Below are 16,177 nucleotides of genomic sequence, written 5' to 3' on the forward strand. Positions count from 1 at the left end.
CAAGGAAGGGCATACAAATTGGCCAAAGAGCAGACCTGAGGGCTGGGAACAGTTTAGAATTTAACAGGTGCGATTGAAAGGAAAAAAAGTCAGCTAAGTGAGCTTGCAGGGAGCATACTTAGAGAAGCTTTTGTGAGAACAGGAAGAGGGATTAGTGGAAATCATGTTGGTGTTGGATGGGGAATAAAGTTAGTATATTTTGTCATCTTTACAAAGCAGAGCACATTTATAAAGTGAGGAATGTATATATAAGAGTGAACAACAAGTGTCACTTCCCTAGAATGGGGGATTTCACGACTCAGGCATATTTAATGAGAGAAAGATTTAAAAAGGACAGGAGGAGAAAACATGTCCCTTAGTGGTTCACTTGTGGAATTAAGTGCCAGAGGAAATGGCAGATGCAGGTACAGTTACAACATTTAAGAGACATCTTGATAATTAAATTAATAGGAAGGGTTTGGAGGGATGTGGACCAGGTGCAGGCTGGTGAGACTAGTTTAATGTGGGACTATGGTCAGGATGGACTGGTTGGACCAAAGAGTCAGTTTTGGTGCTGTATGATTGACTATAACGAATAACATCCAAAACATTTTGAATACTAGATCTAAGGGGAACTGAAGGAAATCAGTTAGTACAGAAACAGTTGGGAAAGTAATGGGATTAAAGGCCAAATTTTTAGGGCCTGAATCTACATTCCAGAGTGGCCCTAGAAGTAATAGATGCATTTGTGGTCACCCTCCAAGACTCTAGAACAGTACTTACATATTTGGCTAATGTAACCCTACTATTTAAAAAACGCAGGAAGAAAATCAGGGAATTATAGGCTGGTTAACCTGCCATCAGTAGAGAAAATGCCAGAGTCCATTACAATGGATTAATAGCGAATCAGTTGGAAAAGTGACAGGATTGGACAGAATTAGCATGGATGTACACAAGTGCTTGATAAATCATTGGAAATAGAGACTGTAACTAGTAGAGTTAGTCAGAGGAAAAGCCCGTGGATGTAGTTTACTTACTGCCAGGAGTTTGTGACCTTGTCAAACAGGAGTCCAACATTTAAAATTAAAACACTGATTGGGGGGCAACATACGGATGTTTGTTAAGAACTAACTGGCAGGAAGGGAATAGGTCAGACTAAAACAGGTCATTTACTGCATGAGAGCCAGCCACCAGGTGGGACAACAGGGATCGGTGCTTGGACCCCCAGACAAGAGAACCAAAAAAAGGTAATACTTTCATATTTGCAGCCAACTCAAAGCTGGATGGAAGGTTGAACTGTGAGCAGGATGCAGAGATGCTTCAGTGCGAGTTAGACATGTTGAGAGAGTGAGCAAATACACAAAGTTGGAGTATAATGTGTACATGGGGCAGTTATCTACTTTGGCAGCAACACAGGAAAGCAATTTTCCAAAATGACAATAGATTAGGAAAGGGGTAGGGCAACACCACCAGAATACCCTTGTACACCATTACCAAAAGGAAATATGCAGGAGCGCTGGATAAAAAGGTGAATGATTTCCTGGCCTTCCTAGCAAGAGGATTGGAATACAGGAACAGGGACACCTTGCTGCAGGGACCTGGTGAAACCACAACCAGCATAGAACAAAAATGCAAGTGTTTTGAGGAATGATCTGGGCAGGCCATTTAGGATTGAGAACTTTCTTCTCCAATAGAGATCCTGTGAAATTCTATCAGAGTAATAGAGTCTAAACCACTACTTTCAATAAGGGTTAGATAGAAGGCAGCATGGTGGCTCGGTGGTTAACACTACTGCCTCAGCACCAGGAACCCAGGTTTAAATTCCCACATTGGATGACTGTGTAAACTCTGCACATTCGCCCAGTGTCTGCATGGGTTTCCTCTAGGTGCTCCAGTTTCCTCCCATAATCCAAAGATATGTTTGCCAGGTCAATTGGCCATGCTAAGTTGCCCATTAGTTGGGGTAAATATACAGTAGGAGAAAATGGGTCTGCGTGGGTTACTCTTTGGCTGGTCTGTGTGGACTTGTTGGGCCGATGGGCCTGTTTCCATATTATCGGGAGCCTAATCTAAATCATATCACTGAGGCTTAAAAAGGTATTAAACAGAATGGACCAAAAGCAGGAGCAGAGCAAGACAATGAGACACTATTGTATTGAATGGTGGATCAGGCTTGAATAGACTAACCCTGCTCCTAGAAGGCAGCAGCACAGCCAACAATATCTTGTACTTGCACCATTTAGCCCACTGCAAAGTTTACCCAGCTACCAATGTGTATGGTTACACCTGCAATGGTCACTTCAGGGTAGTCTACTGCAGCAAGCAGCTCAGTGCTCAAACAGGTTCTGGTTCCTCCTCTGCATCTGATCAACAAAGCAGTGACTGTATGGGATTTTTCAGCCACATCATCTGTGCTGTGTTCCAAGTACTGAATAAAAGCTTGCACTGAATGGTATCTCCAAGTTTATCTCAGCACAAATTAAAGAAAACCCATTCAGTCAGAAAGTGTTGTCGTAAAACAAAAGTACATGTTCTGTAGGCCACACACAGAACCATGGAAGAAACCAAAGAGCATTCAACCCATGACATCTACACTGGCCAAAAGAACTGTCAGTCTTTCAAAAAGAGCAACATTTAATTAACATTTTACATTTAAAATGACGTTGCCACTTGTACAAGTGGCAGAGGTCAGACATTCCAGATACAGCACGAGTGATGTCTATGACAGTTTGTCCATTGTAGAAAATTGCTTAGTCTTGGTTTGCTCAGGTTAATACAAGCCCAGGGCTAAATGGAGGGCTTGACCAGCTTGTTTATAGTCAAAGATCCACAGATCACAACTCCCCCTACCACCAAGGCTGACAGCAGCAGAGCCACAGCCCCCACTACTCCCACTATGATCATCAGGTCCACACCATCTGGGAAAAGGAAAAAATTCATTGGTTAGCTCTTAATACAGGGAAGGTTTGAGTAAGCCAGGTGATTCTAGATCCTTACTGTGCTCAGGAGTTCCTTGCCCATTTGATATATTCTGGTTTTCTCTTTGCATTCTAGAAGCCAGGATTACCAAGGGTCCCATCTGAATTTCACCTGCTTTCCTTAGTTGGTCTTCCTGAGACAGAGACACTAAACAACAGTGTTTATACATGACATTTAACAGTTGAAATGCTAAAGTTCTCATCAATCCAACATGAAATTGGGAGCCAGTTGGCTGGATGACAGGTTTGGCAATGCAGAGTGAATCATTATCCATAAGAGATGCCTTCTCAACCTTACCAAAGGTATGACAACTCAGATTAAACCAGCCATCAAGCGAAAGTTAACTTGAAACAGTAAGGTAAGCCAGTAAAATAACTTGCCCCCAGGAATACATACCAGCTGCTCTCTGCTGAAAGAGAACATTTCTTCTGCTACCTCTGCAGTTCCCATGGTCACAGCATCGACAAATTTCATTCAATCCCTCGACAGGCATCCACCTATAGAAAAAGGGAAATTTCTCAGCTTGCCATCAGTAATTTGTAGAGAAGGTAAAGGTAAGGCACTTACTCATTGCCCAGTTTCTGGAAGAAACAAGCTTTGTTGACTGAATCTGGTATTCCATCTATCTCAGTGACTTTTAAATTACAGGTGATGAAAATCTGCAATGAAAGTCTCAAATCAGAGGCCATCTGTGATACATTAACTAGTCAGATTAAAAGAATCAGCAATAATGTTCTGAAATAAACTTTCCAGAGACAAAAGGATAAGGAGAAATTGCCTAAGGACAGTATGCTAATTAACCAGCCTGGGATGAGGGAGGGGAAGGGGGAGAAGAAAACAGAAGGTGGTAACTGCTTGATAACCTGCTGCCACTGTCAAATGGACAATTCAGATTACCTCCAGACATGCCTTCTGCAAAGGGATTAATTCCTGGAAAATTGCATTGTGAACAGAGTCAATGCCAAATGTAACAAAGAACAGAGAAGCTATCAAGGTCTGGACTTAACTCCAGAAGTTTAAATGAATGCTGTAGATGAATGAATCTAAAGGATCAACGATGTAACTGACATTACTTATTGGAGTTTTGTCTTGTAATCAGTTCAGGAGTCTTCAGTAGCAGAAGCTCAAGAACACTACACAAGTATCAAACTCTGAACATCAAGACAGACACTGTTGGTTGGACTCATAGCTAAGTGTTCTATTAACCAATTAAGTGGCAAAGAAAATTACATCACAAGAACAGGCCCTTCAGCCCTCCAACCCTGCACCAATCTAGATCCTCTATCTAAACTGGTCACCTTATTTTCTAAGAATCTGTATCCTTCTGCTCCCTGCCCATTCATGTATTTATCTAGATACATTTAGAATGATGCTATTGTGCCCACCTCCACTAGCAGTGTCTAAAGAATTTCCACCATACCCCCCCCTTAAATTTTCCCCTCTTACTTTGAAGATGTGATGCTAGTAATGGAGTCCCCCATTCTGGGAAAAAGCTTCTTGCCATCCACCCTGCCTATACCTCATGATTTTGTAGACCTCAAATCAGGATTTCACCCCCCCCCCCCCCCCGCCAACTCCATCTTTCTAATGAAAGAAATCTAATCTACTCAACCTCTTCATAGCTAGCACCCTCCATACCAGGCAACATCCTGGTGAACCTCCTCTGCACCCTCCACCAAAAAAGAGGTGGATGCTTTGGAATGCAGTGACCAGAATTGTACACAGTATTCCAGATGTAGCCAAACCAAAGTCCTACACAACTGTAACATGACCTGCCAACTCTTGTACTCAATACCCCGTTCAAGGAAGGAAAGCATACCTTTTGACTACTAATGACTAGTGTTGCCACCAGGGAACAATGGACCTGAACACCCAGATCTCTCTCCATAATTTCCACCCCCCCACCCAGATTTTGTCTAGTTCGCTCTTGAATTGGATCTTCCAAAATGCATCACCTCATTTGCCCAAATTTAACTCCAACTGGCATTTCTCCACCCAACTCTCCAATCTATGTTCTGCTGTATTCAGACAGTCTCCTTCACTAGCTGCTACTCTGCCAATCTTAGTCATCTGCAAATTTGCTAATCAGACCATCTATACATAAATGATCTGGAGGAAGGTATATGTAGCATACATTTATGCAATAGATATGCAGAATTATGAGGCTTAACTTACTGACTTGAAGGGTCTTGTTTGCTATGTGAAACATTTACAATTCACTATCAAATACTGAAACATTATTTAAGTGGCCAAATAGTGGTTTGTGGTAATTTAGATAACACATCCAACTCAAATGCGATGGCTCAAGGTTTACCCAATACTCCCATTGCATGGGATCTCTCCCTCCTTCCTCCCCCCAAATATTGATGATTTGGGACAGATGCATGCAGAATTAGACAGAGGGGACAAAATGGTGACCAGAACCTGGAGGCGAAAATACCACTTGTTTTTGCCAAAGGGGGAAGCAGGCAAGGTGTGGCTCACAGGTGAAGCCTCCCAACTCAGCCTGACCACTTGAAATTAGTGTTGCATTCAAATAGCCCATTTTTAATATTCCATGGGCCTTAACACCATAGAACATTCTAGTTCAGTACAGTACCTTTGATGTTGCACCAACCTGTGGAACCAATCTGAAGCCCATTTAACCTACACTATTCCATTCTGTCCATATGCCTATCTAATAATTGTTTAAAGGCCCTTAAAAAGTGATGAGTCTACTACTGTTGCAGGCAGTGCATTCCACACCCCTATTACTTGACATATCTATCACTGCTCAATTTAAAGCTATGTTCCTTCATGCTAGCCATCGCCATCTGAGGAAAAAGGCTCTCACTGTCCAACCCTCCATCTTATGGGTCAATTGAGTCACCTCTCAACCTTCCTCTAACAAAAACAGCCTCAAGTCCCTCAGTCTTTCCTCATGAGGCCTTCCCTCCTATCAGACAACATCCTGGTAAATCTCTGAACCCTTCCCAAAGCTTCCACATCCTTTCTATAAATGGGGAGAATGGGAACCACAATTGTCAAACACCTTTGGAGGACATACATGGTCGGTTTCAATATCATGATCTGAAGTGATCAGAAGAGGGCTGGGATTTTGAAAATGCTGAATCACATCCATTACTGTTTAGCAAACACTCCCTATTGGACTACTTTGACCAGCCATCTGGTATGATCAAGAAACATATTACTATCTGTTCTTACAATTTCAAGATAGATACTTGCAACCTTCCTGAAGTTATCACAGCTGAGGTCATTACAAAAATGCTTTTGCTCTGCCTTCTGCTAAGTTCATGCCTTAATTTTTAGTGAAGCCTTGGAAGGGTTAACTTTGACATTGTTAATAAAAAATAAGTTTTCAACAACATTAAACTCTTGAACTTAATAATTTAATGAGTTTCATGAATGGCATTCTGACACTCAGCCTTAATAGTACATTGTTAGAAGCTTTAACTTTTATTTTCATAGATCCAGAGGGGCTGCCTGTGGTTAATAATGGAGAAGCTACTCGGCAAGTAGCATAATGCAAATTGAACAGAGGGCCTGACAGTTAAGGCAATTTTACAATGTTTAAGATTGGGGCAAGCCTTCTAACCACCTATATCAGCACTCCATCATCTCTACATGCTGTCTACACTTGTGTTAGAGGAGTTACACTCCCATCCACCCTCAATTACAGGATCCTTTAAACTCAAGCAATCTGCATAATTGGAAATCTCCCCAAATCTAGCAATAGTATGACTAACATAGCAGAGAAAAAACCGCTTCATAGAACCAAGTCCACGCCAGCTCTCAGCAGCAAGCTAACATTAGGAATGTTGATTGGTAAAGTCCTGTAAGTTTACTTTTCTCGCCAGTATCTATGGGCGGCACGGTGTCTCAGTAGTTAGCACTGTTGCCTCAGCACCAGGTTCAATTCCTGCCTCAGGTGACTGGAGTTTGCACACTCTCCCCATGTCTGCATCAGTCTCCTTCAGGTGCTCTGGTTTCCTCCCACAATCCAAAAGGTGTGGATGTCAGGTGAATTGACTATGCTAAATTGTCCATTGTGTTAGATGCATTAGTCAGGGACAAATATAGGGTAGGGGAATGGGTCTGGATGGGTTACTATTTGGAGGGCTGGTGTGGACTTGTTGGGCTGAAGGGCCTGTTTCCATACTGTAGGTAATTTAGTCTAATTAGCTTTTGAAAATTACTGTTGAAGCTGCTCATCTTTTCAGCCACTGCATTCTTGATCAGATCTGTATCCTTTGGTTAAGAGGCTTCTGAATAGTGAGCTTATACTCAAAATGTCAACTCTCCTGCTCCTCAGACACTGCCTGACTTGTGCTTTTCCCAGCACCACACACTTAATGCTGATCTCCAGCACCCACAGTCCTCACTTTCTACTTCAGAATAGTGAAACACAGTTTCTCCTTGCTCAACAAACCCCTGAATTTTGAGCTGTTCAATCAAACCCCTCAACTTCAAATTGGAGAACAATCCCAATAGTAAATGCTCCAGAGGTGTTAACTCAGATGACCTTACCAAGTTCTTTCCCTTGGAGAATCTGAATGCACCCAGGCTGATCTGGAGTTTGTTCTGTTGAACTCTTGGAGACACAAAAGAAGAACAGGAATCACTAGCGTGACTATCCATCAGGCAACTGGAAGGAAGTAGACAGAATGAATCAGGGTACTAGTAAGACTAAATAACAAGCTTTATCCAAGACTAACTGTGCATACCCTCACCCATTGAAATCAATAAGTTGGTATCTGGGAGTGGAGTCCTTGTCTGGAGTCACTGTTGCCACACAGCTATCAACATAAAGTCTCAATGGCTCATGGTCTATACTCATGACAGACGCCTCAATGTGGATGAGCTCTCCCAGATAGTAGACATTTGATACACGCTCTGCATCCCACTTATCTAGAAAGTGGATGAAAGAGTCAAAGATGTTACAGGTACCACACAGTTTAAACTCAGTTTAAAATTCCAGCTATAGTTTACAACAAGCATTGTGGGCCTTACCATTCATCTGTCGCAAAGAATATGATAGAAATCCTCCTCTCTTCAAGAGAGATTTGAAGGGGAGCCAGGTGGGCCACACAGCTTGACTATTGACATCATTCCTACCAAAGGAAAAGGACATCAACTTCCAGTTTACACTGAAAACCAGAACAGAGAAAAGCACTGGGGAATATTACCTGGGGTAATGGCACTCAATGAGAGCAATGTCTGAACTAGTTCTCACTATAGCCAGCCTGGGTTCCTTTAGCATATAGTATAGGTGGGTGGAGTAGAGGAAATGGTGCTTGGTTACCTGAAGAGTAGTAATTGTTAACTTCTTAGTTAAGGATCAAAAAAAATATTAAAAACAGGAAGTAGTCATCTTCTTGCTCTTCCCCTAAAAAGGGAAAGAACAAGGAGAGGAAAGATATTAGTGGTCATCTAATTCCACTATCTTACCATTACAGTAGTGCCACACTCAGGGAGGGGATAGTAAAACAGCACAATATTTGTCCCTGCATCCACATAAGTGAACAGGCACCCTGCAGGCCCAAGAGTCAAATCCACAGCCTGGATTAAGTAGCCAATTCCAAGTAGGTCTAACTTGACTATCACTAGTAACGCCTGCTCCCCACACAGAGCAGCAATAGCATGCAAGGAGGAGGAGTGGAATACACTTGTAATGGAGGCAAGAACCCAATCACTAGGAACGAGGTCAGGAGTCACCCTGAAGCTGCCCTTCAGAATCTCTTGCTGTGTTAAATATTCACTATGATTACAACAAACTACTCCAATTAAAAAAATGGAAAATAAAGACCACATTACTAACCACCCTTCCTACACACTGCTGAATACAAAAACCCAGCAAACCCACTGATTAGAATTAGCCTGCTTATATTCAGCTCAACCCACCCACTTCCTCACCAATAGGAAGTTTCTAAAGAATGCTCAGCCCAATTGAATCAATTATAATAATCATGTGTTTTAGCATCCTCTGTCCTGCCAATGTCACTCTGTCTCAGAGTTCATATTAGAACAATGGAGGGTGCAGTCTCCCCTTTCAGTTAATTTAATAAGAATTATTAAATCATCACATGGGAATATTTAAGAACTTAAACGATTAAGTGGCCTTTCCAAAGGGCCACAGCATTATATTCTAAATTATGATACAGTTAATTCAAAAATTTATCAAATTATAATTCTGTTTATTAAATCCACAATGCTGTCCACTCCATCTGCTGCCCCTGAGCCATAGAAAGCCTCAAACAGGCACAGCAGGCTGTTACTCTGAACAATTGAACACCGAGATAGCTACAGAATTCAGGCCGGTGGGCAGCTTGGTCAAATCCCCCCGTTTTCTGCTCTCTGTCTGGACCTTTAAGGTAGCTATCATGGTGAGGCCAGGGGCAGATTCAGGAAGAGATCCTCTCCATGTCTGGCCAGCCAAATGTCAGGAGTGTGAGACTGACCGTCTACATTGCTAAAAGCAGCAAGGAATCCCCAAATCCTCTCTCGTTTCTCATGATGGCGGGTGGGATTGGAGCAACTTGAGGTTAGCGCATTTTCATCTGCTCCACTGAAACTGGGTTTGGAGTCCCTGCTATCCAGAGCCGGGGACAGCGGATATCAGGAACAGTGCGGATTAGACCAGGAAATAGGCCTATTCTCAGTGCGTTTCTTAGAAATAACCTGTGTACCTCTTTGAAGACCTGAGGACTGCAGGCGTCCCCCCTTGAGAATGGTATTTGGGGTGAAAGGTCAAGTTCATCATCAATATGATGGAAGATGAAGGAGCAAAGAGTGATGATTTGCACCTGTTATGCACAGAGGCAGCTGTCCATGAAAAAGACTTACCAACAGCCAGAAATTCTCTCAGCCCCATACTACAATTAGCTTAATGAGTTGGACACACCAAGTTTGTGCACTGCCTGTCACTGATGGAATCAGCCCTGGTAAGTCACAAATTACAACACCTCACATCCATAAATGGGACAAATTCATTTTAGTACTCCATTCCATGGAATTGTTTGGGGTAGGGACGACATAGTTGGGTTTTTACACTGATTTGAACCTGCGCTGTACCTTCTGAATGGGTGCTGCTTGTTGACCCTGACCCAAGCCTCCACTACTGACATCATTCACTCAAATGAGTTTGACGACGGACATTGACTGACTAGATCGTGACGCAGTAAACTCCACATTGACTAGTTGATTTCCACAGTAGATTCAGTAGATGGCACTCTCTTTGTTCTATCAAAAATGTTTTGTGCAGTTTTACTAAATTGATTCTGTATTTCCAGGATGTGGTTACCAGCCTTGCTCCGCCTACACTACCCTTCCTCTTGCAAGAAACTGATCAACCGCCTTGAACCCACACTCGCAGCCTTTCTCTGGAGAAGATGGACAATTAAAGGCAGAAGATCTTTGCCATTGCCCCTTTATCCCCACATCAGCTGGCCAAGATGACCATCTCTGTGGACTTCGAAGAGTGTCTGAAGGATTCCCTGAAGTTCAGGTAGGACTGAGTCATCTTCAGCCTCTGGTTAAAAGGGTAATATTTTCGAAGATGTAAGTCACAACATCACCCACCATCCCTACACTCTGCTACACTCTTTTCACAAAGTGCTGCTTACAAAATTGATTCTTGCCCTGTAACTCCAAACTAATTTTGAACAATTTAAACCGCATTGTATTAAAAATACAGTGTTTTAAAACTAATCACTTGTGTAGACTTCTTTTTGGTTCAGAGGAGAAGGAGTTAATCATTGATTCTCTGGCCTCTTAGAAAAAAACAGTGTAGAGAAGGACCGGGCTCTTCTCGCATTGTGGTAGAGTCCCTACCTCCACCCAATCGAGTTCAGTCCCTTAATCCAGATGTAGAGCGTCTCTGAACATGTTGATTAGAAAACATCTACAGTATCTCAGGAAGTTATTCAGCCCACTTTGTTGACCCTTTGATGGATTTGAATATTACATTTTGCCAATTGTTTGCTATACTGTGTTAGAAATAAAAGAAGCTGTTTCCCATGATGCAATGAAAAATTAAAACATCCACCTCTTGTTTTGTTGCCTAATATCCTTTCATTGCATTGACTTGTTTGAAGGAATTGATGGAAGTTTCTCAAATCTGTCTAAATTGTCATTTGTGAATCCAATACAAATTATGCTGTTAGTCAAGAGCTTGTTCTGCCTGCCAGACATAACCTGTCACTCCTCTCTTGTATTATGTATCATTGAAAGTGTTGTCCTTTGGATGAGCTGTTAGACTTAGACGCCGTATTCACTCTCAAAAAAGATCAGTGATGTTGTGACACTGTTGGAAGAGAAGGGGATATATTCCATGTGTCCTCAGCTAATATTTCTCCTTCAATCAAAACCTGAAAACAAAGAATGCATTAATTTACAAATACATTAAAGAGAAAAGGGTAATTAGGGACATGATAGGCCCCTCAAAGATCAGCAAAGCAGCCAGTGTGTGGAGCCACAGGAGATGGGAGAGATACTAAATGAGTATTTTGCATCAGTATTTACTGTGGAAAAGGACATGGAAGATATAGAATGTAGGGGGATAGATGGTGACATCTTGAAAAATGTCCATATTACAGAGGAGTAAATGCTGGATGTCTTGAAATGCATAAAAGTGGATAAATCCCCAGGACCTGATCAGGTGTACCCTAGAGCTCTGTGGGAAGCAAGGGAAGTGATTGCTGGGTACATTGCTGAGATATTCGTATTATCAATAGTCACAAGTGAGGTGGCAGAAGACTAGAGGGTTGGCTAATGTTGTGCCGCTATTTAAGAAAGGTGGTAAGGACAAGCCAGAGAACTATAGACCAGTGAGGCAAAAGAGAGAACTGCAGATGCTGGAAATCAGAGCCTAGAGTAGAGTGGTGCTGGAAAAGCACAGCAGTCAGGCAGCATCCGAGGAGCAGGAAAATTGACATTTTGGGTAAAAGCCCTTCATCAGGAATGAATGGACCAGTGAGCCTGGCATCGGTGGTGGGCAAGTTGTTGGAGGGAATCCTGAGGGACAGGATGTACATTTTTTTGGAATGGCAAAGGACTGATTAGGGATAGTCAACATGGCTTTGTGCATGGGAAATCATATCTCACTAACTTGATTGAGTGTTTGAAGAAGTAACAAAGAGGATTGATGAGGGCCGAGTGGTAGATGTGATCGCCTTCAGTAAGGCGATCGACAAGGTTCCCCATGGGAGACTGGTTAGCAAGGAAGAATTCCTGAAGAAGGGCTTATGCCCGAAACGTCGATTCTCCTGCTCCTTGGATGCTGCCTGACCTGCTGAGTTTTTCCAGAATCACATTTTTCAGCTCTGATCTCCAGCATCTGCAGTCCTCACTTTCTCCTCGATCTCATTGAATACAGGGAGAACTAGCCATTTGGATGCAGAACTGGCTCAAAAAGGTAGAAGACAGAGGGTGGTGGTGGAGGGTTGTTTTTCAGACTGGAGGCCTGTGACCAGTGGAGTGCCACAAGGATCGGTGCTGGGTCCACTACTTTTCATCATTTATATAAATGATTTGGATGTGAGCATAAGAGGTACAGTTAGTAAGTTTGCAGATGATACCAAAATTGGAGGTGTAGTGGACAGCGAAGTGGGTTACCTCAGATTAAAATGGGATCTTGATCAGATGGACCAATGGGCTGAGAAGTGGCAGATGGAGTTTAATTCAGATAAATGCAAGGTGCTGCATTTTGGGAAAGCAAATCTTAGCAGGACTTACACACTTAATAGTAAGGTCCAAGGGAGTGTTGCTGAACAAATAGTCCTTGGAGTTCAGGTTCATAGCTCCTTGAAAGTGGAGTCACAGGTAGATAGGATAGTGAAGAAGGCGTTTGGTATGCTTTCCTTTATTGGTCAGAGTATTGAGTACAGGAGTTGGGAGGTTATGTTGTGGCTGTACAGGACATTGGTTAGGCCACTGTCGGAATATTGTGTGCAATTCTAGTCTCCTTCCTGTTGGAAAGATGTTGTGAACATTGAAAGGGTTCAGAAAAGATTTACAAGGATGTTGTCAGGGTTGGAAGATTTGAGCAATAGGGAGAGGCTGAACAGGCTGGGGCTGTTTTCCCTGGAGAGTCGGAGGCTGAGGGATGACCCCATAGAGGTTTATAAAATAACGAGGAGCATGGATAGGGTAAATAGGCAAATTATTTCCCTGGGGTGGGGGAGTCCACAACTAGAGGGCATAGGTTTAGGGTGAGAGGGGAAAGATATAAAAGAGACCTAAGGGGCAACTTTTTCACACAGAGGGTGGTATGTGTATGGAATGAGCTGCCAGAGGAAGTGGTGGACGCTGGTTCAATTGCAACATTTAAAAGGCATCTGGATGGGTATATGAATAGGAAGGGTTTGGAGGGATATGGGCTGGGTGCTGGCAGGTGGGCCTAGATTGGGTTGGGATATCTGGTCGGCATGGACGGGTTGGATTGAAGGGTCTGTTTCCGTTCTGTACATCTCTATGACTCTGTGACTCTAATTATCTCATTGCTATTTGCAGGATTTTCCTTTATGCAAATCACCATTTCTACTTTAAATCAGTGGCCATGTTTCAAAAGTGTTTTATTAGTATGAAGGGCTTTGAGGGGTCCTTAAGTAGTGAAAGATACTCTAAACGTACAACTTTTTCTTTCCCCTTCTTTCCTTATTTGATCAGTCTTCCTTTGTCAGCACTGCTGTAAACACAATTGCATCCAATACCACAATTATATCATTCTGACAATGAATGATATTTCATTCTATTCTGCACACTCTTCCTTATCAATGCATTGGCTTCTATTTTAGCTAACACTTTACCAGGATCTTAAATCCTCACCTCCTTTACCCTTTCAGTTTTTCAGGCCTGTTAACCATGAATCAGTTGGTTGCACTCTGGTTTCTGCATTCAAGTCTCACTTCAGAAATCTGAGCACAAAAATCAGACAGTTGCATTGTCACAAGTGCCACTTTTCAAATGAACCAAGGTCCCATTTTCCCTCTGAGCTGAGCTTAGAAGACTTGTTGGCACCATGTCAGTGATAGAAATGAGTAATTACTGGCTGCACCCTCTGGTTTTGAATGCAGATCAAGCTGACGTAGCTCTCTCTTTGTCTTCAAGCAGCTGGTAGTGTACACATTGGCACGTCCTGACATCTCAACTTGGCTGATTAACTAAACTAAGTCAGGGCAGCATCAGCTTCATTGGTGTTTGTACAACTGTCCTTAAAATGCATGCCATCTGGAATAATGGAAGAATCAAGTGACCCTTAACAAGTAGACAACAGCTCTAAAGGCAGACAACGTCTACATCTGTGTCACATTCAGGGCATTCCCCTGATGAGGTGAACTTGTGGGCAGTCACTTTGAATAAGATTGGGACCTTACCAATTAACATCCCAATGTTAGCAGTTAAACCTTGCTGCTGATAATAGAAGTAACGTCAGAAAGAGGAGAGAACCTGAAGAAGAGCAGGGGAAATCGCCCTAGTAACCTGCCGAAAGGCTCTGTGACACCTTCTCTGCTGGAATATTCTATCTCTGCTTGTAACTAAGTAAGCATAGAATTGATTAATGTCCTCGCGAATGCAAATAATTTAATACTGCTTTGAGTTATCTACTTCAGATAGGAGTTGGAAGCAAGGTCTAGTACTAACATCTAATTAATTCTAGGAACATTAGGAAGAAAAGAAGGTTACTATTCACTAGGCCTACTTTTCCATAAAGTTAGGTCATGGCTGATTTACATCTCAACTGCATTTATTCACCTCTGGGCCATTTCTCTTTATTAGCTTTATTGCAGTCAACAATGATAGCAGCAGACCTTAGGAGGCCATATTGCAAGTGCAATATTATTCACTTTGACAGGGACACTGAAGGTAGGCAATATAAACTAAATGGTACAATAGAAACTAAGAGATTTGGTAGGGTAATCAAGTCTCAGTTACCACTGGCAGAAGAGTTCATGATAAAACTACCAAGCTTAGGTCTTAAAACTCCAACTGATCCCAAGAGGAGAGAGATGGAGAGAATGCCTGATTTCTACGACACTTTACAAAAAGCTTGACTTCAAATATCTTAGCTGTGATTAGAATATCCCCATTTTCTTCATTTCCCCAACAAAGGAATTTGTTTCTCATTATCAACTTATCAAATTCTTTTAATATTACAAGCACCTCAACACTCGTCATTCACTTGTTGCTAAGATAATACAATGCAGTTGGCTCATGATTGAACACTTAGTTACAGTGTTAGTGCAGTAAATTTGAGCTGAATTCCCTCCAAGGTCTCGTTAAGAACAAGTTAATACGCAGTAAAATCATAGTCAAATAATGCAAATGTTGGACATCTGAAATAAAAACAGACAATGCTGAAGAAACTCAACAAGTTTGGCAGCATCTGTGGAGAGAGAAACAAAATTAACACTTCAAGACCCAAATGACTTCTCAGGATTCTTTGAACTTTCAAACAGTAAGTTAATCTTGTTTAGTAATGCTGATTGAGAGATTAAATATTGTTCTGCTCTCTTCCCATACCTCTATCATCCTCACATAAATCCCATTGCACTACTCTCTCTCTTCATAGCCTTGTACTAAACCCATGGATTCTCCCTCATCATAGTCTCATCTCAGTTCAACCCGAATCACACTGCCTCATTCTGTCTTCGAAGCGCTATACCGTATTATTGTAGCCTAATCATAGATTGTATCCTATCCTGCTGCCATGTCTTTGATAGATTTGCATCAATCTAACATTAATCCAAATGTCCCAAACTCCTCATAGCCCTGCATAAATCTCAAATTAATCCAACTGTCATGCACTTACCACATATCCCTGGATTAATATAAAACTAATGGCACCACCATTTATCTCTTTATGGCTCTGTGTCAATCTAAAAGTAATCCCACCATCCTGTCACTTCTCAGATAGTCCTGTGTCAATGCATCCATGCCTGTGCTCTCTTCAACGTTCTGAAGAAATCTAAGATTATTCGTACTGCCCTGCTCTCTCCCTTCTCTGTGTTTGTAATATTTATCTGGTTGTTATGTTCTCTGTCTTCCCTAACCACTCTTCTCCAGCCTCTCTGATTTGCAATTTTCAATTGATGATCCGTTATCTGGTACAATAAACAAATCACTTCTTATTCACTCGCCTAATTTAATAATTTAAAAGCGGCTGTTCAATTTCCTTTCGCCTCTGCTCGAGTTAAAGCAGTTCCAGTGGCTCTAAAGGGAA

The 16,177-nt window shown here is 42.0% G+C and overlaps 2 protein-coding genes across 2 annotated transcripts in view; one reads left to right on the plus strand and one right to left on the minus strand.

The window, feature by feature from the left end:
- The window catches only part of LOC140492622 (zona pellucida sperm-binding protein 3-like), a 187,988-nt gene that overhangs the window by 14,242 nt on the left and 157,569 nt on the right, over positions 1–16,177 (minus strand). Inside the window, exons 6-11 of the mRNA XM_072591642.1 lie at positions 7,969–8,069; positions 7,689–7,866; positions 7,486–7,603; positions 3,526–3,617; positions 3,355–3,455; positions 2,977–3,105 (exon numbers count right to left, since the gene is read on the minus strand). Coding sequence (XP_072447743.1) covers positions 2,977–3,105; positions 3,355–3,455; positions 3,526–3,617; positions 7,486–7,603; positions 7,689–7,866; positions 7,969–8,069 — 719 coding nt within the window. The remainder of the gene's footprint in view (positions 1–2,976; positions 3,106–3,354; positions 3,456–3,525; positions 3,618–7,485; positions 7,604–7,688; positions 7,867–7,968; positions 8,070–16,177) is intronic.
- LOC140492619 (arf-GAP with coiled-coil, ANK repeat and PH domain-containing protein 2-like) overlaps positions 10,301–16,177 on the plus strand; it is a 129,698-nt gene continuing 123,821 nt past the window's right edge. The window contains exon 1 of the mRNA XM_072591639.1: positions 10,301–10,462. Within this exon, the coding sequence (XP_072447740.1) occupies positions 10,410–10,462 (53 nt within the window). The 5' untranslated portion in view covers positions 10,301–10,409. The remainder of the gene's footprint in view (positions 10,463–16,177) is intronic.

The sequence above is a fragment of the Chiloscyllium punctatum genome, chromosome 21 (assembly GCF_047496795.1).
Source record: "Chiloscyllium punctatum isolate Juve2018m chromosome 21, sChiPun1.3, whole genome shotgun sequence".
Lineage (NCBI taxonomy): Eukaryota > Metazoa > Chordata > Chondrichthyes > Orectolobiformes > Hemiscylliidae > Chiloscyllium > Chiloscyllium punctatum.